The following is a 27,667-nucleotide window of genomic DNA, read 5'->3' as shown; positions in this document are numbered from 1 at the left end:
GAAGCAATTGATCACTGCCATGGTAATTTGCCAATGAAGGTGCCGAGCGCTGAGCTGATCTCCCCAGACTGCTCTGTGCCTCACTCAGCTCCACTCTCCCACGCTGTACCCCAGGTGCCCCGCAGCCCTTCCAGCAGCTGCCGGGGCTGCTGTGTCCCTTCCATGTTTTCCACAGCTGGATTGCTTCCTGTTGGCTTCATAAGTGATGACTTCTTAGCTTTGAAAGCAAGGAGGAAGCCTTGCAGGGAAAAATGCAACCCCTCCTCTCATTGTCTGCTGCTTTTTAATATTGCAGAGCACTGTGAAGCAGGGGAAGAAGAGCCTGCAGCCCTGGGGGAACGAGGCTGCGCTGCAGTTGCACTGAGCTGGACTCGGTGAGGGCTGGCTTTCGGGATGATGCTGGTGGCATTGAGGGTTTTGATGAGGTTTGGTGGGATGGAACATGAGGGATATTGTGCAGCTGGGATTTGAAACTCCTCCTCCCTGAGAACCTTCGAGGAGCCGCAACATGTGTAAAGGAATTGCTGGAAACAGAGCAGAGAACATTGATGCAGGGATACAACGCTGAGGCAGCGCTGCTTGTCTGAACTGTGCAGCAGTGCTCCCAGGCTGGGCTGCCGTTATGCCATTATGTGGCAGTGTTTGTGTCCCACACTGCGGGGTCCAGCCGGAGGTTTAATGAAGTGGGGTCTGTCTGGAAGGAAGCTCCTTTCTGTTCCTTTAAACAAGAGCTCTTTGTTGCTGGCAGTTGTGTTGCTTCTTCCTGCTACTTTGTCTTCAGCACAGGAACTTGGACAAACCTGCAAAGCCAAAGTTACGGCTGTTCCACTGAGAACTCCTTTGGTTGAAGTGATGGGCATAAAGCAGCAGCTAAATTGAGGACTTGGGTTGGTGAATGGTGCCTGACAGTTCAGACACTGCATGGCATTTTGGCTTTGTCTGCAATACATAAACACCAGTTCTCTATTACAGAAAGGGCAGACAGCCAGACCAGGACAGGTGAGGTGAATCTGTCAGCTCTCACCTGCCCGAGTCTGGGAGAGGCTCTGATGCTATTGGGCCAACTGCTGCTCACCCTGGTCCCCATCAGTTGGCTGCAGGGCTCTTGGGTACCGTCTGCACAGAAGTAGGTCTGTAAACACAGTGCACACCTGTGGTCCCTCCATGGCATTGAGACTCGTGAACAAGAACCGAGCCATTTCTTTGTGCTCTATTTAAATGTCTAAAATTAGCTTTGAAAATGATGGCTTTGTGGGCTCCCCCTGGGCTGCACAAGAAAGGAAGGACAGTGGCTACAGCTGGCTCTGGGTCATAGGCTTTGGGAAGAGCTCGCTTTGGGACCCGGGCTCTAGTTCCTGCAGAAGAGGAGCAGCTGGAAGTGCTGGGTGCCCCTGCCCTCATCTCCTGCAGGCTTGGGACTTGGGGTCCAACAGGCCCCCATGCAGATCCCTGCTGAAGCAGCTCACATCCTGGATGCTCCCTGTGATCTGGTGGTGCGTGCTGCCGCTGGCTCTGGTGCTTGCTCCGAATGAGAGTCCTGAGGCCAGGCAGTTGAGGGTGCGGGCAGAGAGGCTGGGGCTTCCCAGCAGCTGTCTGGGCACTCAGCACCTCCTGCTGACTGCCATCTGCTTGGTGCTGCAGTTTGAGCAGGAGCTGTGTGTGTCAGACCTGGCTGTGGGGAGCCTGAATTCCAGTACTGTGGTGCTGGTTCCCAGATAGCTGCACTATAGATAGACCTGTAACACTGTGTGCCTTTATCCTTTGCTTTCCTTGCTTCACTCTTTGCATTAAATTCTAATTATTGATAATCTAAAGTTAAACTTGTAATGTATATAGGTTTTCCAGTTGGCTTTCATGAGAATTGTATTGTCACTCAGCCAGTAAGCCAATGGGATGGTTTTGCCTTATATGCAAGATGCGTGGAATTATTTGAGGAAGTCTGAAATAAACTGTTTGTTTTTTTTTTTAACTTGCTGTCTTTGTTTTGTGTTTTGAAGGGGAATCTATACTTAGTTTAAACATGTCTTCAAGTTATAATTAACGTTTCCACCGAGAGATTTGTGGTATAATTACAGGGGCGGCGGAGAGCAGCAGCCGTGCAGCTGCACAGCACCCACTGCTGGGTTTGGGTGGAGCCTCCGGGTGCTGCTGCTCCGATCCGTTCTGCGGGAGTGCAGCACTGCAAGTGGTAGATAGGCTCAGCAGAAGGGGGTGGAGAGAAAGAGGCCGTGGGCTTCGAAGCTCACAGTGAGCTTTATCCTGAGCTTGCTGAACTTTGACTGTTGTGGTTGTGAAATTTTATTATGTAACTGTGGTGCGGTCATCTCACAATGCTGTGGCCGGCTCAGGTCAGAGCAGTGACAGCGAGCACTGAGGGCAGAGCAGGGATGCTGGCTTATGGCTGCTGTGACGGCAAAACTTGAAGTATTTGGGCTGAGAAGTCCTGATAATTCTTATTCTGAAGCTCAGAGTTGGCTGTCTGGCAACAGGTATCTGTAATAAACGTGTCAACTCAAATAGAGTGGCAGGTGATGCTATTGCTGAGGAATGTGAATAGAGGCAGCTAGGGTACCCTCAGGTGTTTGCTTTTATTATACAGGGCAGTTAGCGTAATGCTGACATGGTTCTGGGAGGAAAGTGCAGCACTCAACCACATTCAGTTATGGGGCTTTGTTGAAAAATAGGCAGTCGAGCTGTGATGCACTGCTCTGGCTGTGAGGCAGCCCTGCTTCCCTGCTGGCTGCAGCCTGTGTGTGCAGCAGGGCACGCTGTCAGACCGCGTGGTGTTCCCAGAGGGCTGCCGGAATTCCAGCTCCATCCTGGGCTACTGCCCGATGATAACAGAATGGCGCGTGCTGATCTGCATTATTGTCTTGGAAGCTTGGGACGGGTGATGCACAGACCAGCACAGGCCTCAAGTAAAAGTGCAGCAGTTCCAAAACAGCATGAGGATTTGCTGTACTGTGTGTGTTCGTGTTTATGCATTCTGTTTTGTTAAGGATTGTAGCAAATTAAAGCAGCGTTTTGATTTCCCTTATTTCTAAATGTCGCTGTCATGGGCAGACTGGAAGAGGAGGCCATCTGTATTTTGGTTTTAACGTTTAGAGATGGAAAAAACGGAGCCCAGCTGTGGGCTGGCAGCCCCATTGATGCTGTTTTTGCAGCTTCTGGAGCAGGAAGGACATTAGACAGGGTTTGTGCAGTGTTGTAAATAAGGCCCCTGAGGCATTTCTCATGCTGTGAAGCCATTTCATTTTTTAAAATAATATCTGTAATTAAAATGTGCCGTTTTTTGTTTTTTAACTCTGCTGCAGAGCAATGAGTGGAAAAACCTTGTGACAGGCAGAGGAGTGGTGCGGGCAGATCTCTGGGGGCACAAGGCATGAAGAAAGGCATTTCCAAACCCAGCTGTGCTGCAAGGTCCACCCACTGCACTGAGAAATGAAAGAAGGAAAGGAAAACCCTGCAGGCACGATAGCAATGTGAAAAATGCAGCTAGATATCAGCGGCCTAAATATGTTGCTATGTTTTGTTCTCTGTGGAATGGGTGTGAACGCATTTCCAGGAGATGACCAGGACTCTCTTGGACACGGGGGCTGGGAGGCCTGGAACAGATGCTTCGTGCTCCATTGCACTTGGGTTCGCCACGCAGTTTACAAAGGCAGAGGAAAACAATTCCCGCTTCCTGGCCAGCTTGCCTGTTTGTAGGCTGCATACTTTGCAGAAGCAGTGCTCCTCCATTGCTTCTTACTGCTTAAGTTCGTTACTATGAGGGTGGTGAGGTGCTGGAGCAGCTGCCCAGAGAGGCCGTGGATGCCTTGTCCACCCCTGGAGGTGTTGTAGGCCAGGTTGGGCAGCCTGGGCTGCTCTGAAATGTGGAGGTTGGTGGCCCTGCCTGTGGCACAGAGGGGTTGGAGATTCGTGATCCTTGAGGTTCCTTCCAACCCCAGCCATTCTATGATTGCTTCAGCCGCCGTGTGCCTCTGCTGATGAGTCGGGGAAGGCCGTCAGCTCAGCTCACCTCCCTGGGGCTGGGCACTACTGTCGGCCCCATTTTATCACTCTCACGGCACCGTTGGTGCCAGGCCCCGGATCTCACCATGCACACACCGGAGGCTCGCTGCTGCCGGCCGTGCTGACTGCTGGCCCTGCAGGGCTCTGGTGCCGTGGTGGCGGGCCTGGGAAATGTGCCTGCAGGAGAGGATTGAGAAAGGTGTGTGTGGAATATTTGAAAGTCCTGTGGTTTTACTCTCCCCTCCAAAATGCATTTTGCTTTCAGAAATGCACATTGTGAGCATGACAGTGTCAATTCTTATTCTTTTTGTCTTCCAGAGTAAGGAAATTGGCTTACAGATGCATGAAGAACTCCTGAAAGTCACCAACGAGCTGTACACGGTAAGCATGGGCTCCTGGTTCTCGTGCTGTGTGCAGTGTAGGAGCACAGCAGTGTGACTGTCAGAGCAAAATGTCTATCAGGCTCTGCAGACACCTTGGGGGGCTCTCGCCTTGTGCCTTGCTGCACTCCAGCCTTGTGTTCTGTTCATTAGTAATGTTTCACCCATTGCTTTGATGAAGTGGAGGACAATTTCCATTTGTCTTGTGGTGAAGAGCTTCCGTGTCTTCATCGGGCAGTGGATGGTGCCATCCGCATGTTTGTAGATGAGATGTTTTGGGTGTATTGCAGTGTGGCTCTGGTGCCTGCAAGGCCCTCGCCTGCTGTGCCCTGTGCACAGTGCTGCCTTCGGACCTTTCTTGACATTCTCTTGGTTGGTGCTTTTGACCAGGCACTGATGGCTTCTGGGCTGTGCTCTGAGCTGGCAGAGCTGATCTGTGGCTGGAACTTGACCTGCTGGTGTTGTGCTGGCTGGAGGGTTCTGGTTGAGCACACATTCACAGGGCGCTGGTCTGGGTGTGCTCTGCTCCACCTCCTTGCTCAGAGGTGCACTTTGGTTCCACTGCCCTGCCTGAAGTGCTGTTATTCTGGACATCTCCCTGCCAGTAGGTTGCCATAGTAAAAGTCTTTGTGCTGCTTCTGGCTCTTGCCCCACAGACTTTTGTTTGAATTTTGCATTTTGGGATCAATGATGAAGTGTAACATTTTCTGCTGGAAAAAGGAGATGATATATTTGCTTTCTTCCTTTCCGTATGCTTCTGTTACACAAATGACACAGCAGAAGTTTTATACCTAAACAACCATTTTATTTCACTTTTTTGAAAAATAGACCTAAGCTACAGAGTGTGAGTGATACCATTTAGAATTTCTGGCACAGAACTTCTCTTTATGGGTTTGTTTCTGCATTGGTTGTTGAGGGACAGCTTTTATGAGACCTGCAATGTGGTGGGTAGCCACGTTGGATAAAAAGCGTGCAAGAGATCTGGGATTGCATTGTGGATGGTTGAACGTCACAAGTTGCACTAGTGACAGTGACTAATTAAGATTAACTACAGCAGCAGCAAGGCAGATGCATAGCAAGTAGAAAATTAAAAGGGCTGGATTGGCCTTGGTGCCTGTGGAGCAGCGTACTCAGAACACAGCCCTGGGACAGGAGCATCATCTGAGGGACAGCACTGCGTCTGTGAGCATCGGAAGCATTCTGGGGGCTGAACTGCAGGGAAAAGAACTGCAAGGAAAACAGTATAATTTTGGTCCTCTTTGAGTCTGTGGCAAAACTTGTTTCCACGAGAACAGAGATAGCACTGTGCTTACTGCTCTGCTCCCACCTGCAGAGCAGAGGTGTCTGAATGGTCAGACAGACTGGAATGGCTGGAGGAACTCTGCAGTTTCTTTGAGCTGACCTTGCTGCTAAGATGGCAGACCAGTTATGTCATCCTGCTGGGAGAGAGTGGGGAGAGGCATGCTTATTTCAGAAGTTACAATGAAACGTGAGTGAAAAGTTGGGCCTTCAGACAAACAGGATTCTTGGTACAGACCAGCTCACCTCCAGTCCCTCATCTCCAGTCCTTGAGATTTCAGGTAGAAGAGGCCTGGTTGCATGCCTGGCTACAGGGTGATCCTGTGTGCTTGTGTTGTTCTGGGACATCTCAGGGCTGAGCTGTTGTGTTCTGGCAGCAGGCTGTGCATCTAGGAGCTGCACCCCCATAACCCCGACTGCCAACAGAACCAGGTGTAGAACAAGGACCTCTGCCTCAATGGGCACAGAGCTTGTTCTTGTGAAATTCATCCTTGTGCAGGCAGCACAAGGGAAGCATCTGTTCTACCTGTGGCCAAGCCATGTATCTGTAGGACATGTGTGCTGGGTTGGGCTGCTTTGTAAGGCCTTGAGAGGGTAATTCTGGTCAGCGTGCGGAAACTGTAGGTTTTTTTTACAGGTTTCTGCAGTTCGCTGTCTCCAGCTTATGCCAAAGTGACTAAATGCATTTCAGCCCAGGGAGCGTCTGTTCTGTGTGCGTGCTGTGGTGCTACTGCAGAAACTGCAGTTTGAAATATGTGTCTCAAACATGCAGAAACAGGGCAGACCTTTGCTTGCTGTTCCTTGCAGCTGCCTAAAATAAATCCCAGGGATTCTTGAAGGCTTCCTTGCAGCAGTTGGAGGGCAGAGGGCTCAGTGTTTGTGTACCTGCTACCTGGAGCTGTGCTTAACCTCAGCCATTTCAGGGGAATTCTGTTGCAGCTCTGCCTGGGCTGTCTCATGCTCCCGGTGCCTGGGTGTTCTGCCAAAGCTCTGATCTTCAGTGAGAAGCCAGCCCTCTGCCTTGTCAGGGCAATGTGAACTGAGACATCCAGATCCCGAGGGGAAATGATAAAAGGGGACAGTGTGACTAAAGGCATAAAGAGAGAAGAGCAGATGTGTTCCCCTTGCCAGCTCTATTAAAATGAACACAACTGTGCCCTTTGGGCTTCTGTATGCAAAAGAAAATGCTGCAGTGCAGGAGGCTGTGAGTTTTCCTGGCAGCAGATCAGTGCTGTGTGTCCAGTCCCTGGTGGTGACGTTGGGCTTAGAGGAAGAGATGTTGCTGTACTCTACCTGTCACCAAGTGTGCTTATGGCAGCAGTGAGATGGAAATTCAGGGATAATGGGAGAAAAACTCCATTTCTGCTTGAACTTGCAGCTCCTCCACCTTCAAGCTGAGATCTGTGGTTGGGATGGCAGAGCAGGGATGTGCTCTGTTACACTGTTGGTTTAGCAAGTTCAGTTGCAGGAAGAGAGGAATCGGATCCAAAGTGGTATCAGGCTGATCATGTCCTCCTCGCAGTCTCTTGTTGTGGACACCCCAATCCCATCTGCAAAGCACTGGAGGACGTTTCTCATCTCCCTGTAGGAAGATGAACCGTTAATGCAGTGTATGCTGGAGGCATGGCTGTCTGCTCTTGCTGCAGTGGGGAAGCAGTGCATAGTGGTTCTAATGCCAGCGCTGTGCTGTTTCAAAACAGGACTTGTTATGGGGCTTTTTCTTCCCACCTTTTTGTTCCTTAATGCCATAGTAGCCTCAGACAGCCTTGGCACAGCCAGGACTGAGCTTCCCACTGCCACAGCTGTTGTTCTACCCTCACACATTGGTGCCTCCTGGCTGTGGAGCAGCTATCTTACTCAGTCTTGTTCCCTCAGGTGATGAAGACCTACCACATGTATCATGCAGAAAGCATCAGTGCTGAGAGCAAGCTGAAGGAGGCAGAGAAGCAGGAGGAAAAGCAGTTCAACAAGTCAGGGGATGTCAGCGTGAACCTTCTGCGGCACGAGGAGAGGCCACAGCGGCGGAGCTCCGTCAAGAAGATTGAGAAGATGAAGGAGAAGGTGGGTGCGTGGGGTGAGGAGCCAGGCTGGAGCCCAGGGCTGTCTGGGGCTGCCTGTGCAGTGGGAGCTTAGCTCTGATCCATTTCACTTCTGTGCAGCCGTTCCTGTCTCCCTGGAAGGCATTAGGGAAGCGTAGCTGTGACTGCACTCATGTGTTTTGCTGTTGACAGTGTAGCTGTCTCAGGGTACCTTGAGACAGAATAAAAATGTGTTGGATATATAAGATAAGTGCTTTTCATGTACAGGCTGCCTGGGATTTAAGGTGCAGCCCTTGGATGGCTTTGCTAGTCAAAACATGTAACACCACTCTAGCTTCAGCTTCTCCCTGGATATTGGAATCTTTAAAACTGTTTAACTCTTCTGTTAATTTCTGAGAATAGCAATAGCTTCTGAAGTGTGTGTGTTGGCCCAGCACTGGAGCACTGTCATGCAGCAGACCTTTGGGAAGGGTTAATCTTCTGTGCTAAACCTTCAGGCTAGTGATCTTCCTGAGCAAATGCCCCAAATCCAAGCACATCTGCTATTGCAGTTTTGAATTCTGGGTACTGTTTTTAATTTTGTAGTTTGGGCCTCTGGGCCAGATTCCACTTTGATACAGCTGCTTAAACCTGGAGTAAATCCAGATGCATGTCAGCATATCTGGGAGGAAAATTTGGCCCTCCAGTTGTGATTGCTGCCAAAACTTCCATGAATGTACAGATAAAGGAAGAACAGCTGTGCTTGGGATGCTCTAGATACATCTGAGCAGAATGTGCTTATTGTGCATTGGTTGATTGTACCAGAGATGTTCAGATGTGATCCTCTCCAGCCTGGCAAAGATGCCTGTTTTCATACCTGATACCAAACTTCATTAATTCCATTAATTCATGTGTCACACCTTGGCTCTGGGGCGCTGTGGGGCCCTGCAGCAAGAGGGACTGTGACAGGAACATCCTATATATGCTCTAATGCTCCGTTTTGCTTTTTCAGAGACAAGCCAAATACTCTGAAAACAAGCTGAAGTGTACTAAAGCCAGGAATGACTACCTGCTGAACCTGGCAGCCACCAACGCAGCTGTCAGTAAATACTATATCCACGATGTCTCTGACCTCATTGATGTAAGTGCTTCCTCCTCTGCATACATCCTGCCTGCTTGGCACTGATGAGTGCACAGCCCAATCTTAGACATGGCTTGGTTCCTAAGTGCACTTGTGACCCCGTGAAAGTAATGAAGGAGAATTTGTTTGGACTTTAAAATGTGCTTACCTGAGGCCTGATAATGTGCTGTAAGCTTGGATTTTTCCCTGTTTTTTTTTTTTCCACTTGCAGTTGCGTGCATGCATGTGATTTCCTTCTCAGCTGATGTAGGTGTGTATGTGCAGTACTGGAGCTGTCACTATGTGGTAGTCAGCCTTCTGAATTTTATGGTGGTCACATGATCACCCAACAAAGTAATCAATTTATATTTATGCTATATAGAAGCTTCTGTTGTTGTTTGGAAAAAAGAGTTTTGGTTTTAACTGCATGGTATGAGCCAACATGCATAGCAGTACCTTCAGGAGTGCACAGGCAGAGGAGCCCAGGTCTGGAGCCAGCTCCATGTATCTTTTGTGTGGTATCACAAGCAGGCTATGGTCTGGGTGTCACCGTGTGTTGGTTTTGGCTTAGGAATCATGCAGAAATGGTGCTTCCTTCACTATTAAATGACAGCCTCATCCTCTGTGGCTCCCACACGTAGTGTTTCCTGTAGCTGGAACTTTTCAAAGTCCAGTAGAATTTGCCTTGGGGCAAAACAGGTGGTCCTCAGGTTTCCTCCCAGCCCAGCCACTGGTCTGCATTTGAAATAGAAAATCTCTTGTAAAAATTATATGCATCCTCTCTTTTGTCGTTGAAAACAGAAACCTGTTCTTTGTGCCATGTGTATCTGCAGTTTCTATCAGTTTGGACAGGTGCTCAGCACTCCTTAGCTCTGGTGGCAATAAAGCAGATGGAAGTGCTTCCCTAGCTAGGAAAGGCTCCTGCTGAGTTGTATCTGAAACATTCCTTGCAGGAAATTGCTTCAGGGCAGCAACTCCCAGGAGCAGCTTTTGTGGAAATGACAGGAATTGAAAACGTGTGTATATCAGGGACTCCTATGAGCTGCTTTTAAATGATACAGGAGAAGAGTTTTCCATCTCTTCCTTTAATAGGAGTCTTCACAGCGGTGAAGATTGCACTGCGCAGTTCCTTCCTGCTAAGGCAGCTTCAGTGAGCAGATCACTGCCCGACCTGTGAGCACCAGGTTGGCCTTCTGGCCTGGTAATCGCTGAATGCATAATCCAGCAATGTGTTGAAGTGTTTATCTCCTTCTAACCAACTGATGTGTATGTATTCTTCCAAGCATTAACTAAAATAAGTCTGATGCAAAACCCCCTGAGGATTTCAAGATTTTTAAGGTATGGTGAAATGTATTCTTAATATGTCCTCCTTATTCTCTTTATTACTGCAGATGAGTTTAGCCTTGTTAGAAAGAATAACTCAAACATGAAAACAGTCAAGCAATGAGGTGTGATAACTCCTTGATTTATCCAAGGGCTTTTCTTCCTGTTGTCCATTCTCTCTCCTCACACACACTCTTTTCTCCCTTGTTGTGTTGTCTTCTGTTTTTTAAGAAAGAATTCCTTATTTTTGTGGAGTTTCTGAGCCTTTGATTTCCTGGGGAGGTGATGAGTTCCAGTTCAGTTCTGGCTGTTTATGTTGTTCCTTCCAACTTTATTTCCTTGTGCTGACCCTTCCACTGCAGTCAGCAGATGGATTTTCTTCCACACTCCAGGAAATCCCTTGAGGGGACTTTAACTAAAACGTTTTTGATGCTGTGCAACTAAATTCCCCTAATGACATATCCTGGTCACCAATGGAAACAAAATATTGGATGCGTGTGCTGTACGTGGGTGCTAATTTTAAATCCCCAAAGGGAGAGCAGTTCATTTGAACAGACTTCTGTACAAATGTTTTGCAAGAGCATGGCACGGAAGGTTTCGGGAAGTTCCAGAAGAAGGGGATCCTATGTAATGCTTTCCATCGGATGCCCCTGGAGCCAGCGATGTTGTGCTTTCAGTCCATATGTAATCTCTGTAAAGGAAAATGAAGAAAACAAGTGTTTTCAGCTGTGATTTTAAAGTTAGCATTTTAATCTTAGTAACTGAATGAGATGGTGCAGTAATGCCTTTCACTCAAGTGCTCGTGCTGCTTGCAGACACCAGGTTGGTACCGTCAGAGCATGCAGGATGCAGTCAGCTGCTGTCTGGCCCCATCCTGGTACTTCATGGGGTGCAGTAGAGGCTGTGAGCAGAGGAGGTGAGGTTTGCCCTCGTGCCCAGTGCAGCTGCTGTGCTGTGCAGGGCGATGTGGTACGGAGCTCCTGCACACCACTCACACTGAGCAGAATTGCCACCTGCAGCCTTTCGATCTGTACGTAAATCTGAACAGTCAGAGCTCTGGAGCAGCTGATTCAGCGGCGTTTACCCCAAATCCCAGAGGGCTCTGTGCTGTCTATTAGGCACAGCCTTGGTGTTTCTGGTGCCCTCAGCGGCACTGCAAAATGAGACTGTTAGAACAAAGCCTCTGCTAATCTCCCACTCGGGTGAGAGATGAGGTCCCAGCTGCTCTGCGAGGGCGAGCCGTGCTCCCAGGGCCCGGCTGTGATGGCAGATGAAATGCTTGGAGGGGCTGTGCCCTGCTGTGTCCGATGGCCTTGTTGTGTCCTTCTGTAGAAGGAGAAAAATAGGGAGACACATCAGATTAGACTTGGGCTTAAAGTGCATCATTTGCCTCTTCCCTCAAAAGAATCGTGTTTCTATTAAGGCACCTGTGTTCTTATTTCTGTCATTAAGTGTACGATCGAATTAATCTCTGTGGCCTTGCACGTGGAATGGAGACAAAGCTGTTTCCATCCCCAGGAGCTCTCAGCTCAGTAGCTGTGTGGTATTTGAAGTGCTCACACAAAGGATATAGCTGGCAGTCGGTCCCCCAGGCCGGGTCAGCGCCCTGACATCGCCCTGAACCGCCGCTGAGTCTGCGAGGATGGAGCTTCTGCTGCATCTGAGACAAACAAACGGGTAAAGGAAAGGAATTCTTAGGGATGTTAAATTGCTGTCAAAAGTTTTGGTCGCTAGAAAATGTTGATGACATTGTTATTTTTAATAAGGTCAAATGATGCTTGGGAAGCAGTTTGGGAAAGCCACTGGTAGCTGTAGCAGCAGAGCCAGGCAGCCGCCCTGCTGTGGGACTCGAGGGAATAGAAAAGTGCTTTCGGGACAGCTTTCACTGGGCACAGAACTGAGGCCTGAGGAGGCGCTGGTGCTGTGCTGCAGTGCTTTGCTGTGCCCCAGGTGGCTGCGGCTGGTGGTGGTGCACTGAGGAGCAGGGCGTGCTGGGCCCGAGCCAAGAACAGAATTCTCCTGTGCAGTGACCTGCGGGCAGTGTGTGGCACGGCAGGCTGGCCCTGCGGAGGTGGCGATGGCAGCAGATGAGAATCTGGATGGACCTGCTGTGTTCTGAGCCTCGTGCAGAGTGAGGGAATGAATGGGAGAAAAAGGATTTGGTTTGTGTGATCTTTTTGAAAGCAGGGCTGATGTGGCTGGAGGGGAGGGGAGAGGTGCGCCGACTCGATTTACTTTCAGGAGTTTGACACCTTTTGTTCTCACACCAGTGCCTGGTTTGGTAAGCTCACATTCTGTTTCTACGCGCAGGTGGTTAATATAAAAGCTGCCATACTTTCTGTTTGTCAGCACACCTTAAATTGTGATAATCAATAACAGTGCTTTTTTCTAGTTGTTCTTAGAGTGCTCTGTTAAACTACAGAACCCAGCCAGCGCTCATCTCTTAAACTTTGCCTGTCTTGGCTTTAATAATACAGCAAAACTATGTGGGTTTTTTTTCCCCAAAGTTTGCAGTTAGTAAACAATTGTTTCCTCATGCAGACACCACAGACATTGAAATTGTCTCTCTAGGTTAATGAAGCCCGCTTGCAGATTGTTTTATGGCTTGGAGTATCGTGCAGTCTATAAATTCTGCTGCTTGAGGGCTGTGAGCAGCCTTTGTCTGATGGACCTTATTAGTGTGGCACAAAAAGGCAACAGGATGTTCCCTGGGAGAGAAGAATTCCTTCTCAACACTTTCTGTGCTTTTCCCAGTAGTGTGAACAAATGGCCTCAAGGTCCCAATGTCCTTTAGGAGATTAATTTACCAATGAGTTCATCTTGGAAAAAACCCAAACCGACACACATGCACAAAGAGCCTAAGAAGGTGTACACAGGAGAGGAGTGCAATAGGGAGATTAAGGGGCAGAGTGAAATGTGGGTCAGAAATCCTTTGGAAAGAAACCCCCTCTGGGTCCGCAGAGGTAATTACCATAGCAGGGTTTGGAAGGGGCCGCGTGGAGCTGCGCTCTGCGGTGCTGCAAGCAGGAGCATTGCTTGGAGGTGATCCAGCCTCGTGCTTCAGAGTTGGTTGTGGAAGTCAGAGGGCCCCGTTCTCTCCCTGCTCCATCCCTGTGTGCTCACAGCTCCGTGTTTGGCTGAGAACAAATTAGATTTTGGGGGCTCTGTCTGCAGTTCTCCCTTAGGCACCGAACCCAATGGCCACAGCCACTGCTCTGGGAGAGGTGGTGTTGGAGCTGCAGGGCCGTGTGTGGGCACGCGGCCTTGTCCTGCAGGGAGCACGGCCGTGGGTTGGCTGCAGAGGGGATGCACGCAGTTGGCTCTGCTCCCAGACTTGCCGTCCTCGTGGTGTTGTGGAGGTGCTGCGCAGGGGTCGGTGGGCAGCACTGGGCTGTGGCTGCAGCTGTGCCCACACCCTCAGCAGCCCTGTGCTGCTGGCCTTGTGCTGGGGCTGCGGGGCTGCAGGCGCAGCTCTGTGCTGTGCAGCCTCTGGTGTGTCCCAGTGCCCTGTGGGCAGGCATTCACGTACCTGTGCTGGGGGGCTGTTGTGGCCAGGCTTGTTTCCATGCTAATGGCTCTGAGGGAGGTGTGGTGGCTGTAGGGCTGCTGCTGTTCTGTTCTCCATGGCCACGAATTGAGCACTTGTTTTCTTGGACTGCTTCTCTGAAGACCTGAAGGCAGTTCCAGGTGCTAGGTAGGTGCTGGTACCCAGTATTGGCATGGCCAAGCACAGTATTACCTTAGTAAAGCATTACTTCGTGCTTTAAAATGAGTTAAATGTCTTCTAACTATGTAAACAGTGAGATGAATCAGTGCTTCAGAAAGCACTTCATTTTCTGTGAGGTCGGCTATCACTGTAGCCTTGCTGTACGAGAACTTTGTGTTCCTGCAGAGCTGCCATACCAGAGTTCTGGGGGAACAGGCAGGGAGGGACCCTCAACTCACCCTAAGATGCTGCTCTGCAGCCCCCAGCCTGGCAGCTGTGCTGGGCACAGGACAGGATGCACGTGGCTGCCTCTGTGCTCTGAGCAGAGCTGTGTGACCTCCCGGGTCTCAGTGTTTCTCTGTTGAGCCCTGCAATACTTCCACCCTTGTAGGGGTGGTACAAGATGTCATGAATTAATCTATGAAGAGCTTTGAGCTCTTCAGATGAAAGGTACTGCAGAAGTACTAAGGGTTGTTATTTGTGCTTCCAATTTATTTTCCATTAAAGGGGGATGAGAAGAGTAGGAAAATGCCATTTGTTCTGGAGCTGGGAGCCGGAGTTTGAAGTCTTTTTTTTTTTTTTTTTTCTTTTGTTTTTTCCCTTCATACTTGGTGCATTTCTCACGGAACGGCGTGACTGCCGATGCTCCTTTCCCTGCCTGGAAAGAAGCATGCAGTGCTAGCACAGTGCAGAGCCTCAGTGCTGGGGCACATAAAAGTGAGGTGCTGCCCTGAGCGTCAGTGTTGGGCACTGCTGGCTACAGCACGAGCTCTGTTTGCAGGGAGGATCTCAATAGCATTTCTCTCCACACGTGTCGTGCATTACCTCCTCAGAGACTCACGGTGCTGTATCCAGTTTGCACTCCACTTCCCCCACTTTGATTCCCCAAAGATCCATTTTTTTGAGTGTTGTTTGCTGAAGGCAGAGCTGCACCAGTTCTTAACTGTCCCTATTTTAAACTAATAAATGTAGAAGATAAACAGCAGTAGGATAAATAATAGATTAAAGCCACTTAATCGGTCCTATTCCTGGTGGGGGCAAGCAGAGCACACCATAGATCTGCAAACAGGAGCAGTCCTGTTGTGCTGTCACTGCTCATTCCAGCACAGACCAGCAAACACAGCTCGGTGTGACATGATGTGAACTGAGGGTTGTCCTTTCACGTGGGCAGGAGGAGTGAGGTGACTTCTCTGGCTGGAGCTGCTCGTGGCACCAGCTGAGTCTTCACATTTCACTTCGAGTTTGTCAATGCTGATGTTCTGATGCAGAGGCACTTTTTGTGCCCTTCTGCATTGGTTAGAAGTGACTCCTTTGGGCACTGCAGAGTTGGAGGAATGGCATCTGCCTCGTGAAGATGGCTTTGTACTGCCAGAAGCAGAGGGGAACCTGGTTGGTAAGCTGGGATTGTGGGTGATTTGGTTACAGCTCAGACAACGAGGATTTTCTACTCATTCTTTAATACAACAGAGCTTCTGAACTGTAATGTATGTGGCTGGCAGGTGCCAGCTCAGTTCTGCTTGCTGCAGCAGCGCTCACAGCACCCATCAGCTCATTCTCCCTCAGCACCTCAATGGACATTACTCTGTGCTGCAGCCCTGCAGGGCGTTGCACTCGTGTGCAGGTATGTGCCAACTTCACACCGTGTGTGACTGCTGCTCACAGGCTGTGCTGGTGACAGCGTGTGTCACTGTGTCTCGGCTGTGCCAGGAGCCAGAAAGGGCATCCCAGGGACATGTTTTTATGGAACTCCTACCAGTGGATGAAGCTGTGGTTATCTAGCTTTACATTCTCTGTCAGGAACTTCAGCCCTCTTATGTCTAGAAATGGATGTGCCTCAGTTTTGGATTGCAGCCTCCTTGCAGCCCTGCTAGCGTGGTTCAATCTGATGTGCTGCTCTTCAGCTCTCAGCTGTGCCTCGTGTGCCCCTCCTTTCCCTGCAGAGCCACTGCTGGTATCCCTCTGCTGGGTGCTTGCGGCAGGGCCGTGCCTGATGCTGGGCTGCCATCCTTTTTAATCTGGGAGGAGACCTGCTGGAATGGGAGCTGCTGCTTGCTCAGCTGTGATTCGGTGTTCAGAGCAGCAAATCCCTGAGCTGTTGCTATACTTAATGTGCCAAATTCAATTATATAAAAGAGTTTAAAAACAGGGTTTTGCTGCCCAAATGCTGTGCATTTAGGCAGTTAGTTTTATCGTGTTCTCCAAGATGAGCGTGATCAGCTGTGCATGAAGAACGGCCCTTGTTGTGAGCTTCTTGATGAGGTGGAGGGCCGTGCATGCACTGCAGAGCCCTTTGGTACCACTGTGCTCAAGCACCTGTCAGTATGGGGGTACTCAGGGAATGGTTTCTTTGTGCAAAAGGCACTGGCAGGATTGCTGGAGCTGAAGAGAGCCCTGGGCAGCCCACAGTCTGGCCCTCTGGCTGCATTTCTCAGGGACGTTTGCAGGGCAGGAGTTCTGCTGTCAGTACAGCCCTGCCCTGGTGCTGAGCAGCCAGAATAACCATGCTTCCGTGTGATTTTTAGCGCTCTCCTGTCTGAGAGCCACTTGTGTCTTTTCCCAGCAAAACTAGGGGCATTAAATTCTTGTGCTGTGCCCAGACACCAGTGCAGGGTAGTGCACGGCCCAGCTGTTTGTGCACCCCGAAATGCGGTGTTGCAGTGCACTGACGGCACAGTGGTGGTGGTGCTGGTGGTTCCTGTTCCTAACTCAGCCCTGCCTTGCTGTGCCACAGTGCTGTGACCTGGGGTTCCATGCCAGCCTTGCACGGACCTTCCGGACGTACCTGTCTGCTGAATACAACCTGGAGACCTCCCGCCATGAGGGCCTGGACATCATTGAGAATGCTGTGGACAACCTGGATGCGCGGAGCGACAAGCACACCATCATGGACATGTGCAATCAAGTCTTCTGCCCTCCATTGAAGTTCGAGTTCCAGCCCCACATGGGGGATGAGGTACGGCGCTCGGTGCTGTAGAGCTGCCTTGCAGCCTGGCCTAGGCCTGGTCTCTCTTAGCCATCACCCTTACGTTGTTTCTTCCCCTTTGCTCTGTCTTCACCTGCTGCTGTTCACGTTTCCTTTTTTAGCGAGACACTTAGCTCATTAGCAGCACTCCTCCTTTCAATCTGCTCTTTGTCCTCTCCCAATTACAAATCCTGTGGTTTCATCCTCAGCTAAACTGTCCAACAGATTTGGTGGTGAGACTTTGATTTACCTGCTGTAATTTGGACCCTTCGGAGTGCAGCTTTAAAAAGCTGAGTGGAAGTGCTTTGTGTAGGTCCTCAGCACTGCTGCTTGGAAACTGGACCACACTGCCTGAGAGGGCTGCAAGGGGCTTGTGGATGCTGAGAAAACCTTTCTGGTATTAATGCGCGTATCTGGTCTGCGTGCAACTCACTGAACCCCTCTCTTGTCTCTGCCATGCTCCTGCCCAGGTGTGCCAAGTCAGTGCCCAGCAGCCTGTGCAGACCGAGCTGCTAATGCGGTACCACCAGCTGCAGTCCCGCCTGGCCACCCTTAAGATAGAGAATGAAGAGGTAAGAGCTCATCCTCCACCCCCCCCTTCTTGTGCTCGAGTGTGAGAGTGTGCAATGCTGAGATCTCCCTTTGCAGCTCATGCTGGGGCAAGCCCAGTACTTATGAGCTGCTTGTGGGCCAATTGTTTTGGCTCCAGATGTCATTTTTTCCCTGTTTGCTTCAAAAACATGCTGTCTTTTATGCCTGATAGGTACGAAAAACTCTGGATGCCACAATGCAGACTTTGCAGGACATGCTGACAGTGGAAGATTTTGATGTTTCAGATGCCTTCCAGCACAGTCGCTCCACTGAGTCGGTCAAATCAGCTGCTTCAGAGACCTACATGAGCAAAATAAACATCGCCAAGAGGAGAGCCAACCAACAGGAGACTGAGATGTTCTATTTTACAGTGAGTCTCATATCACATGATGCAGGACACAGGGCATTAATTGCGAGGACTGAGTTGCATTTTAAGTGCTCATTAGTGAAGAGCAAGAACTCATTCAGTCTTTCACTGTTCACTTTCTGTATAGTTTGGGATTGGAGTGTACTTCACAGCAGCATGGAAATGCATGGAGAATGACAATTTAGAGTCTGTCTTGCTCTCATTTTTAATGGAACAACTGCAGCAAGCAGTTTTGACTCAAAGTTTACAGAAGTCAGCAGGAGTGGCACAGCACCGGGCAGCAGGCTCCAGTTAGGCCCAGCTGATGGATCCTTCGGAGGCTTTTCCTGTTTTGAACCCTCAGCTGAGCCTTCCTTTTCTGGTCTGCACAGCTAAAATCTGTCCTGGGCATAGGGTTGAAATAAACAGCCATTAGCATCTTACACAAGAGTTGCAGGAAGCTGTGCTGTCTGGGATTCTGTGCTGTGTGTGTGCTGGGCAGCAGCACCCTTGGTCAGGTACTGTGCATCTGTACTGCTCTTAAGGTTCTCTGTTATCACTCTTGAAGCAGTGAGACATTTGTTTGGCAGAAGTGCCCCTCATTTAAATGTGGTTAATAGGCTGTAGTTGATGTATGTAAATATCTTGTGATGTATACATGAGTGTGATTTCTCAAGTGGTATTATTATTTCTGGGTGGGCAGGGAGGGTGGAAATCAGAGCATTAGTTTGTTTTGAGTTGTGCTCGTTTCTTTAATTTTGCAAGAACTTGTGATTTTTTTTCTTTTTTTTTTTTTCTTTTGTTTTCCATGCGTGTCTCCCTTACTCCTCCCTATAACATCACTTGCTCTCCTGGGTGCACAGCAGCCTGGCAGTGCAGTGAGTTGTGCCGCATGGTTTTCATTGCCCAGCACTCTGTGTGTCCACTGCCTGGGCTGCTCTGCTGCATCACTTGTGCGTATGGGGCCAGGGGAGGGAAACCTCTTTGATTTTCCAGGCTGTTCTCAGAAGCCTGACAAAAGAAAGTTTGCTTTGAACTTTTTTCTTTGGAGCAACTTGCGTTCCCAGGCAGGGGGTGCAGCACCAAGGAGACCAGGCTAATAATAAGATCTTCAAGACTGTAGCTGGGGCAGTGAGAAGTGATTGTTGGACCCTGCTCCATCCTGCAGTGCATCCACCGCCTCGTTTGTTGGAGCCCGACAGCCTCTGTATCCCCTCAGTAGCCCCCCAGGCAAAAGTGTACATCAGTTACAGACGATTATTGCAAAGAGTCTTAACTTACCTTACTTGTTCTCTTCTTAATTCCAGAAATTTAAAGAGTATTTGAATGGCAGTAACCTTATCACAAAGCTCCAGGCTAAGCACGACTTGCTGAAGCAGACTCTTGGGGAAGGTGAGTCGTGGGGTTAGGGCCCAGGAAGGGAACAAATGCTGCCAGCATTGCTTTGGCATCTGGCTCTGAGCTCTGGCTTTGGTGGTGTGGGGACAGAGCAGGCAGCCTGTAGAAACGGGCCTGTCTGAGCTCTTCCCAGAGATCCCAGATGTTTGCAGCAGACTCAGGCCTGCGTGGTAGCTGTGGGGCTACGGCTCCTGGGGGTCGGTGCAGGAAGCGATTAATCTCTTGATAATGATTTGATGACTGCCCTGCTCTCACACAATTTGCGGCTGTACTTGGGAGGAGGAGTGTGGTGTCAGTCACTGCAATTCTGAGAGTTGTGCAAAAGCAGCTTTGGAACGTTTTCACATGGAAACTGAATTTCTTCCAGGTCATGGGATTGTCCTGCTATGTAGACATTTGGCAAATATTTGGCCCAGAAATGCAGAATGCTGTGTTTCAGCATGAGCTGAATCTCTTTAGGAAGAAGTCTGGGTTTGCAAAACACTTGTGTGAAATTCTTTGCTTTTTCAGTGAGGAACTGGCTGCAGGCTTGCTTTCTGCAGGTGCCAAGGGGGAGCGGGACAGAGGCACGTGTGACCAAATGCTTCCTTTTATGTGCCTTAGGAATAAAGGAAGACTAAATCAGCTTCCTTGGCCTTTGGAGAAAAGCACAAACAGCATGTGAAATGGGTTTATTTTTTTCAGTGGATTGACAAACACTTTAAAAAACAGATCTTATCACTGGTAATATGCTGCTGTTTATGTGAAATCCAAGTGCTAAAAATACACAAAGGGAATGAGAATATTGACAGCCAGAATAGTCTGCTTGATGATGATTAGATGGGCTGTTATCTCATAGGAAGAGCCAGGGAGCAGAATTACACCACTGTATTTAGATGCTATTAGTGGTCCTCCATGAGGCTGTTGGCTAATCTCAGCAGCCTCCCCAGGGGCTTCAGCCTTTATCAGCCTCCCCCTTTCCTATTTGAATTTGGCCAATACCCAGCTAGTGTAAATGAGCACTTATTGCAGAGGACCTGCAGTGCATCTGGTTATTTTTTTCCAAGATGGACTTCCTATTGCAAATAAACCTTTAATGTCAGTGGGAACAGAAGATGCTTTCCCTCCCTTGTGACTGAGCCCTGGACTTCTAATGCCTCATATGGAAGGGGTTTGCATAGCAACCAGCTTGACATCTCCTGCAGGGCTTTCAGGCATAGTCAGCCTCTTTGCCACAAGCAATTAACTCGGGACTTACAGAGCCAGAATGGGGGCGTGAGTGCTTGGGCAGCTGTGTTTTAGGTCAATTTTCTAGTGATACGAAGAGTTGATGGGAACTTATTTTTCTTCATAGGCGAAAGAGCCGAATGTGGAACAACCAGGTGAGAAGTTTCTTTTATTTCATCTGTATTTGGGAATAATCTTTGGCTTGTACTGGCTGTGATGAGGGTGGCTTTCTTTGCTGCTGATGCAGCTTTGTGGGGCTCGAGGGCAGGCAGACCCTGCTCCCCGTGTCACTGACAAGCTTCCCCTCTGCATTGCCTCCAGTGGAGTAGTTGGGGTGAGGACAAGCAGGGCCTTGGTGTTGCTGCAGTGAAATTTCTAGCTGACTGACTCAGAAGAGCCTGGAAGTGCTATGTGAGCAAGGTGCATTGCAGTGCCTGATAGGCACAGCCGAGGTTGGGCTGTGTTCAGACAGCGCAGCATGAACATGTCCACCTGCTGCCTACCATCCCTGTTTGTTTAAAGGCTTTGCATCCTCTGAAAGCTTCTCCTGTCTCTTGCTCCTAGGCAAGGTAACACAGAGAGTGTTTGTATTTCAGTGCTTTCATCCAGCTACAGCAGGAGATAGTGATAGGAGTGAATGTAAAGGAAGACGACTTTGATCTGTATCCAGTCCATAAAGCATCTCCACAGAGCTCTGGTGGCTTGCTCTGACTGTGCTGCTTTCACAACAATAAGACATGGGCCAACAAAGCCTGCTGATGTCTCCCCCAGAATGTGTAGTACCTCTCTCTTCATTATCTTTTTACCATCCCATTTCAATGTTTAATTCAATTTGCAGTACCAGCAAAAAAAGCTGCATGCATTCCACGTTTGAAATGCTGAAGCAGATGGTGATGGCAGGGCTGCCCAGGCAGGCAGGAAGGAGGCTGCCTGACGGAGAGCAGGGGTGAGCAGGGTGCCTTGGTCTGCTGCCTGCCGGCGGAGATGGGCTGCAGCGCAGTGCTGTGCCAGGCCAAGAAGGATCAGTGCTGGACTTCCAGTACAAGGTACCATCAAGACAAGGAAGGAACTTCTGAGCCCGGAATGGGGAAGAGAGCAGGGACACGGGCTAAGAAATCCAGACATCCTCAGGTATCACTGCAGTCTTTTTGTTCCTGGAGCTGCGCTTGGCCCTTGCCTACTGCAGTGTTGGGTGCCCTAGGGCACTTGGCTTGTCAAGGATCCCTACAGAGCAGTGGATACCAAGCTGCTCCTCCTCTGTCACTGCCTTTCCCAGCAGAGCTGCCCTGCGGGGCTCTCTCATCTCCAGTCCCTGGCGTTGGCTCGCACACTCCTGTGAGCTGAGCTCTGGTCCTTTGGGAGCCCCAGGCTGGGCTTTCTGCTGAACTGGCTGATGAAACCAGGCCAAATCTGAAATAGTTTGCTCTCGAGTACTTTGTTTCTCAGGAGTGGGTGCCCATGGACTGGTGATGATGCAGGCCAAAACAATCAAAGGAGTGAATAGCAGCCTCCTACATGAGAGATGATGGCACAACTCCCTGCTGCTTCTGTTTGCTTTTGTTTTGAGCCTTTGCTTCTACTACACAAAGGAAAACAAACAAGAGACAATTTCCTTCTTGTGAGTTCGGGCAGAGCAACCTTCCTGCAGACACAGCTGGAGGAGGAGGACTGCCTGCTGCAAGAGGAGGTGGCACCTCAGCAAGCAGCTCTGGGCTGTCAGCTGAGGGTCAGGGGCACTCCTCTGTGTAGTGATCATTCCTGCTCCAGTGGTCACTGTAGGCTGGGCTAGAGGATGGATCCAAGATCACTTAGAGAATTTATGCTATTTTTCTCTCTCCTAGATGTGGGTGCTTGTATCTTAATGTCCTTCGTTATCAGAAGGAGAGATCAGAATGCAAACCATTAACAGAAGCAGATCCCAGATCCCTGATTACAGCACTAAAATAAGTCATGTGTTTTCATGGCTGCGTTCCAAGAGTAACGTGTGTTACTTGCCAAAGTCAGAGGAGTCCTCAGGATCTGTTTGCCAGGCTGGCGAGGCCCGCTCGTCCCTGGGTGGCACAGGCAAGGTCATACTGCTTCATGGTGCACTGCCACCCTGTGTTGTGTGGTGGTGCTGAGGGTGGCTTTGCTCAGTGCTGTGTTTTGGCAGGGCTCACTTGTTTCTTTGGATCTTGGGATCCTGGCAACTTCTTCCTGCCAGACAGACCGACGACCATTCACATCCCCGTGAGCCTTTCCCAGAGAGAAAGTAGCTGCAGAGGGAGGTTTCCGCTGTCCTCTTAGGCAGAATAGGGTGCACTTCTCAATAACGGAATTGCCTTGGTGTTTTCCAAAGGCTAGCTATGGTGTGTTTGGGATGTACCAAGGGATTGGTTGAACACTTCAGCAGCTCTTGGTGCTTTTTCATGCTGGCAGAGTGCTGAAGTGGTAGAAGTAGGAGGCTGGTGTTAAAATCCTTTGTTTTGCATCAAAATGTTATCCTTGGTAGCAGAGCAAACACCGGGCAGTGGTTGCGCTTGCTGGCACCTCAGAGAGGGAGAACTGTGCCTGTGGGTTGTGTGTAAAGGCAGTTGTGCTGAGCTGTGCTTAGCAGCTTTGTTTTCTTGCTTAAATGAAGGAAATTCTGCGTGAAGGAAATTGCTGCCAACCCATCATTCATTCGGGTTGTGGTTGCCGCTGTATGTACTGCTTTGTCACTGTCTGGGGATGATTTGTTTTTTATGGTATCAACCAGGAGTCTGAGACACCCGTCAGAACAGCCGGTTAGAACAGCCACTGCAGGCTGAGGCTGCATGGCCGGTTGGTGTGCGCAGCGCTCGGGCCGTGTGTCAGTCCTCACCACGGGGGTTTCTGTTGGGTGCAGTTCTTGTTCTCAGTCATAACCTTTGAGATCTCACCCGTTCATTGCATTTATGTTGGTGCTTTGTTGATTTCTTTTGTTCCATTTTCTCCCAGGCCCCCATGTCTTCCCCCTAAGCCACAGAAAATGAGGAGACCTAGGCCTCTCTCAGTCTATAATCATAAACTCTTTAACGGCAATATGGAAACGTTCATTAAGGTACTCGCTGGCTGACAGTAAGAGCTGATGAACGCTGTGAATGTAATGGCGGCTTTCCTGTCCTGTCTGCCCACTGCTTTCCTGCCCCGCACCCAGCCGAGCGGCCGCAGCCTGTCGCAGTGCCGGCTCCCTCCGCAGCCGCCCCACAGCTCTGTGCAGGAGGCCGTGGCAGCGCCGTGCTGAGCTCCCACCTCGTGCCGCGGCTCCCTGCTGTGGAGCGAGGAGCAGCAGGGCAGCACGCACTGCCTGGCTCTGCTGGGCCCTGTGGAGCGTGGCACGGCGGGGTCAGGGCTTTTTTTCTTCGTGCGATGTAATAGATTTGAGGTGGGGAAACTACTGAGGAGTATACAAGATTTTCAAGGTGGATTTCCCTGGAATGTGCTGATTAGAAACCTTAATGACGTACTCCCTTATTTTCTCCATTTTCCTCCATATTTGGTGTTCTTGCCTTAGGGCAGAAGCAGCAGACAGACCTGAGATGAAATACTGTGCACTGGGAGGGTAGATGCACCATCCTGACCCTTTAGGAAAAGAAACGTGCTGAGCAGCTCAATTGGTGCGTCTCAGCACGACTGCTGGCAGCCAAGCAGAGAAGCAGTTGGTTTGGGCAGAGGCTGGGCTTGGCCCACAGCACACATCCTGCTGTCCAGCTGTCCAGGGTTTTGTATTTAGAGTGATTTTTTAAAAAGGTGCTGCTCAGAGCCATTCCTGCTGAGTACCACAGCAGTGCTGCTGCAGCAGGGTGCTGCCGGGGCGCTGCGGGTGGTGCTGGGGCTGCTCCGGCCGCCAGGCTCAGTGCTGGCACGGGCTGGGGAGGGCGGGCGGGTGCCACAGGGCTGGGCTCGGACCTTGCTAAGCTGCCATTGCATTTGAGCGTTCATGGCCTCCAAGAGATGCTTACCTCTAACTGAACTCATCTTTGCTTAATCTCTTCTTTTTTTCCTGCTCTGCTGCTTTTTTGTGTTCTCAGAGGAAGGAGGAATGCGCGAACAAGAAATCAGGTATTTACTGCAGGCCCGTCTGTGAGACGGAGTAAATTGACCAGAGAGATGCAACTGTACTGGGATAAAAAGAGCCAAACAAAGCCCTGAGGAACATGAGCTCCCCTTGTGACAGCAGGCACTGCTCATGTTCTTCTGAGCTCCTGCCCCAAGGGGCGGCTGTAAAGGAAAAGCCAGAACCCGCCATAGGCTCAGATGCAGGCAGCATTTCACAGACAGTAATGGGGTCTTTTCCTTTTTTCTTTATCTTTTTTTTTTTTCTTTAGCATCTCCTGATAATGGCTCTTTCTTTAGGTGGAAATATTGTTGTAAGCTCTGTTACTGGAAGCTTATTTCATCAGTCAGGTACAGCACAAGATTTATTTTGGTTCAGCATTACACCTGTGAAATGGAGTAACTGTGATCCAGTTGCATCAGCCCACTATCTCAACCAGATAGTGAGCAAGTCTTTGTCACACACTTCAGTGAAAGCTTTTTGTGAGTAATCGAGTGCGCACAGTGTATTCAGCACTGCTAGATGGCTTGATGTGTGTAACACCTCCTTTTCTTGCCTGTCCTCTTACTAAACTCAATGGCACTGTTTTTCAAATCTGTTTTTGCAGCGTTTAGTGCATTTTTTTCAAGCTTTATTATCAGTCAACCAGTAAATTTTTGCCTTTTTTTTTTTTCTTTTTCTTTCATGAAGGATTCAGGACAGGCCATTCCGCTTGTAGTAGAAAGCTGCATTCGTTACATCAATTTGTATGGTAAGTTAATTCAACGATACTGACGGCAAAACTTTCTGCAGAGGTAATGAGTTACTTGCAGCTAGCAGAGAAGTGCAGCAGAGATGCCCTCAGCCCTTGCTGTATTGCCTCAGGTTATAATTACAGTGGCATCGACTGTGATGTAATGTTGGATGACTGACAAATAGTTAGGTCTTGTTAGCACTCATCCACGTTAAATTGCTTGCTTAGGCCCTGGGCCAGGAGCAGCTCTTCCAGTACTTTAATCTGGGGGCCTTGCTGGAGAGTAGGAGCAGGGCTGGCTCACGCTAGGCTGTCTGCTGCTTGCTGTCTCAGCCTTTCGCTCTGAGTGTATTGACTGCTGGTTTCTGCTGTTCTTCACCAGAAAGTATTGGACAAAAGTTATGCAAATCTTTTTTAAAAAAAAAAAAAAAATTGTTCTTTTCCAGGCCTTCAGCAGCAGGGTATTTTTCGAGTTCCTGGCTCACAGGTAGAAGTCAACGACATCAAGAATTCCTTTGAACGAGGTGTGTTGGCAAAGCATGTGGTCGGCCGGGCCTCCTCCTGCCTGTGCTCCTGGGGACAGTTGTGGTGTCTTGGGGGATGTTGGGGCACCAGGCCTTATGTAAATCCACTAATAAACGCCTTCCTGTGAGAGAAGCTAGGAGGCTCTCTCCTTCTGGCTGTCCTAGTTTTGTATCTCTGCAGTGGCAGTCACCCAGGCGGAGAATAGCTGCGGTGAGGAGAGCTGCGGAGATCCTCTCCACAGCTATTTGGCGCTGAAGCCATAAAATGATTTGTTGAGAATCCATTTTCATGGAGCTTTTGTCAGTTTCCAGGACAATATGAGAGTGACAGTGCTATCCAGAGCAGTTTGGTCTGCTCCAGTGGTCTAACTGCGTACTCCACGCAAACCTGTCTTCTCATGCCATCGCCTACCATAGCTCAGATCTGCTCAGCTCTCCAAGCTGTTGCCTTAAATGCAAAAAATGCACTGGGGTGGAAATGGTGCAATAGAATCAATTAATAACATCCTACTCTTCAGGAAAGTTTTGAAATGTCAACAGTAAACTACATACCATGGCTTTTTGTAGGTAAGGCTGCAGCATGCCTGAGTGTGACGCAGGGTTACGGAGCGCCTTATTAAGCTCTTGCTGAGAAAACACAATTACCATTCCACACATGAGGGTTTTCTGAACTGTGGGAAAGTTTTTACCAAGTGAGGGGAAAAAACCTTGTGGTGTTGGTCCAATCTGACTGTAATGCTAGAAATTAAAAACTCTTCCCTGGGCAGGTGAAGATCCCCTGGCTGATGATCAAAATGAACGTGACATTAATTCAGTGGCTGGAGTCTTGAAGCTGTATTTCCGAGGACTGGAAAATCCCCTCTTTCCTAAGGAAAGGTTTCAAGATTTGGTATCTACTATAAGTAAGTATATATGACATGTCTTCGTGGAGAACAGGGTGGGACAAGTAAAGCAATAAACAGGGCATATACACCTATGCTTTGCTGCATATGCTGTCAGAAGGACTGTAGGTCTGCAATGGAACTTGTGAGGAAAAGACTTTGAGGATGCACGCTGTCAGTGCTGGAGGTAAGGCAGAGGTGTAACATCTTGTAATTGCTCCCTAAAATCAACTTCAGGCTTAGGCTAGTGGGCTGTATACGCTCTTTGGTCGCTTGAACACAGCAGGCAGTGTCTTCCTGCACAGTCTGTCTACATGGATCACAGCTATTCTTGAGCTGTTGCATCCCATGCAGCTGGGACCCAGAGAGTTTGCAGCATTGTCTGTTAAGCAAAGCAGAGGTCAATACTTCATAGCTACTCTGGAAACTTCTCTGATCCAGGAGGTCAGCAAAATTGGTTTTAACCTCACACAGTCAGGGGTTCTTGAAGTATTTGCTGCTTGTTTGTATGCCCCAAAGAAAAACAAACTTCACTGGGATGTGAGCAGAGGTAGAAGCTGAGCTTCTTCATTATGAAATGATGTGAACCAACTGTTGGGGGTTGGTTTAAGGGAAGAAGCCTGGTCACCCCTGTATTCTGTCCTGACTTCTCTCAACCCAACTTGTTCCTGTGCAACTGAAGAAACAGATCGCCCAGCTGGGCCTTATTTCTCACAGTACCTTGTAGTGATGGCGTTTGTTTATTGGCAAGTCATGGAAATCATTCCCGTTGGGCAAAAGAAAGCAAAATAAATTCAGTGCATCAGAGATGGTAGAAGTGTTGTGCATTGTGGCTACAGGACAGCTTTGTTTGATGGGAGCAGTGTAGGGCTGTGTGGTTTGGCTGTTGGCCTGCAGGTGCTCTGGGGCTGATGAGTGAAGGGCTGTGCCCTTGCTCAGCTGTCACTGCTCAGGGCTCCTTCCTGCCTCGTAATGTCGATGCGTGTAACTGCTAGAGATTTAGTAATGCCAAGACAGACAAGATGATACCTGGAGGGGAACGACTCAGGGATGGGTTTGTTCCAGAAGAGGAATGTATTCTTATTTCTCAGGAGCAGTTGTTTTATAGA

General features: G+C 49.4%; 1 protein-coding gene across 2 annotated transcripts in view; it reads left to right on the top strand.

Annotated features, from left to right (window-relative positions):
- SRGAP3 (SLIT-ROBO Rho GTPase activating protein 3) overlaps nt 1-27,667 on the top strand; it is a 69,356-nt gene that overhangs the window by 30,407 nt on the left and 11,282 nt on the right. The window contains exons 4-15 of one of the 2 annotated variants that reach the window (XM_085235582.1): nt 4,333-4,395; nt 7,569-7,754; nt 8,724-8,852; nt 16,592-16,813; nt 17,293-17,394; nt 17,586-17,783; nt 19,067-19,151; nt 20,491-20,518; nt 24,395-24,425; nt 25,111-25,171; nt 25,600-25,677; nt 26,445-26,579. In XM_085235582.1, coding sequence (XP_085091708.1) covers nt 4,333-4,395; nt 7,569-7,754; nt 8,724-8,852; nt 16,592-16,813; nt 17,293-17,394; nt 17,586-17,783; nt 19,067-19,151; nt 20,491-20,518; nt 24,395-24,425; nt 25,111-25,171; nt 25,600-25,677; nt 26,445-26,579 — 1,318 coding nt within the window. Of the gene's footprint in view, nt 1-4,332; nt 4,396-7,568; nt 7,755-8,723; nt 8,853-16,591; nt 16,814-17,292; nt 17,395-17,585; nt 17,784-19,066; nt 19,152-20,490; nt 20,519-23,321; nt 23,425-24,394; nt 24,426-25,110; nt 25,172-25,599; nt 25,678-26,444; nt 26,580-27,667 lie in introns of both variants that reach the window. The other variant, XM_085235581.1, reaches the window with a different exon arrangement.

This window comes from Meleagris gallopavo, chromosome 14 (assembly GCF_905368555.1).
Source record: "Meleagris gallopavo chromosome 14, MGAL_WU_HG_1.1, whole genome shotgun sequence".
In the NCBI taxonomy this organism is placed as follows: domain Eukaryota; kingdom Metazoa; phylum Chordata; class Aves; order Galliformes; family Phasianidae; genus Meleagris; species Meleagris gallopavo.
This window is presented reverse-complemented; position numbering and strand designations above follow the sequence as displayed.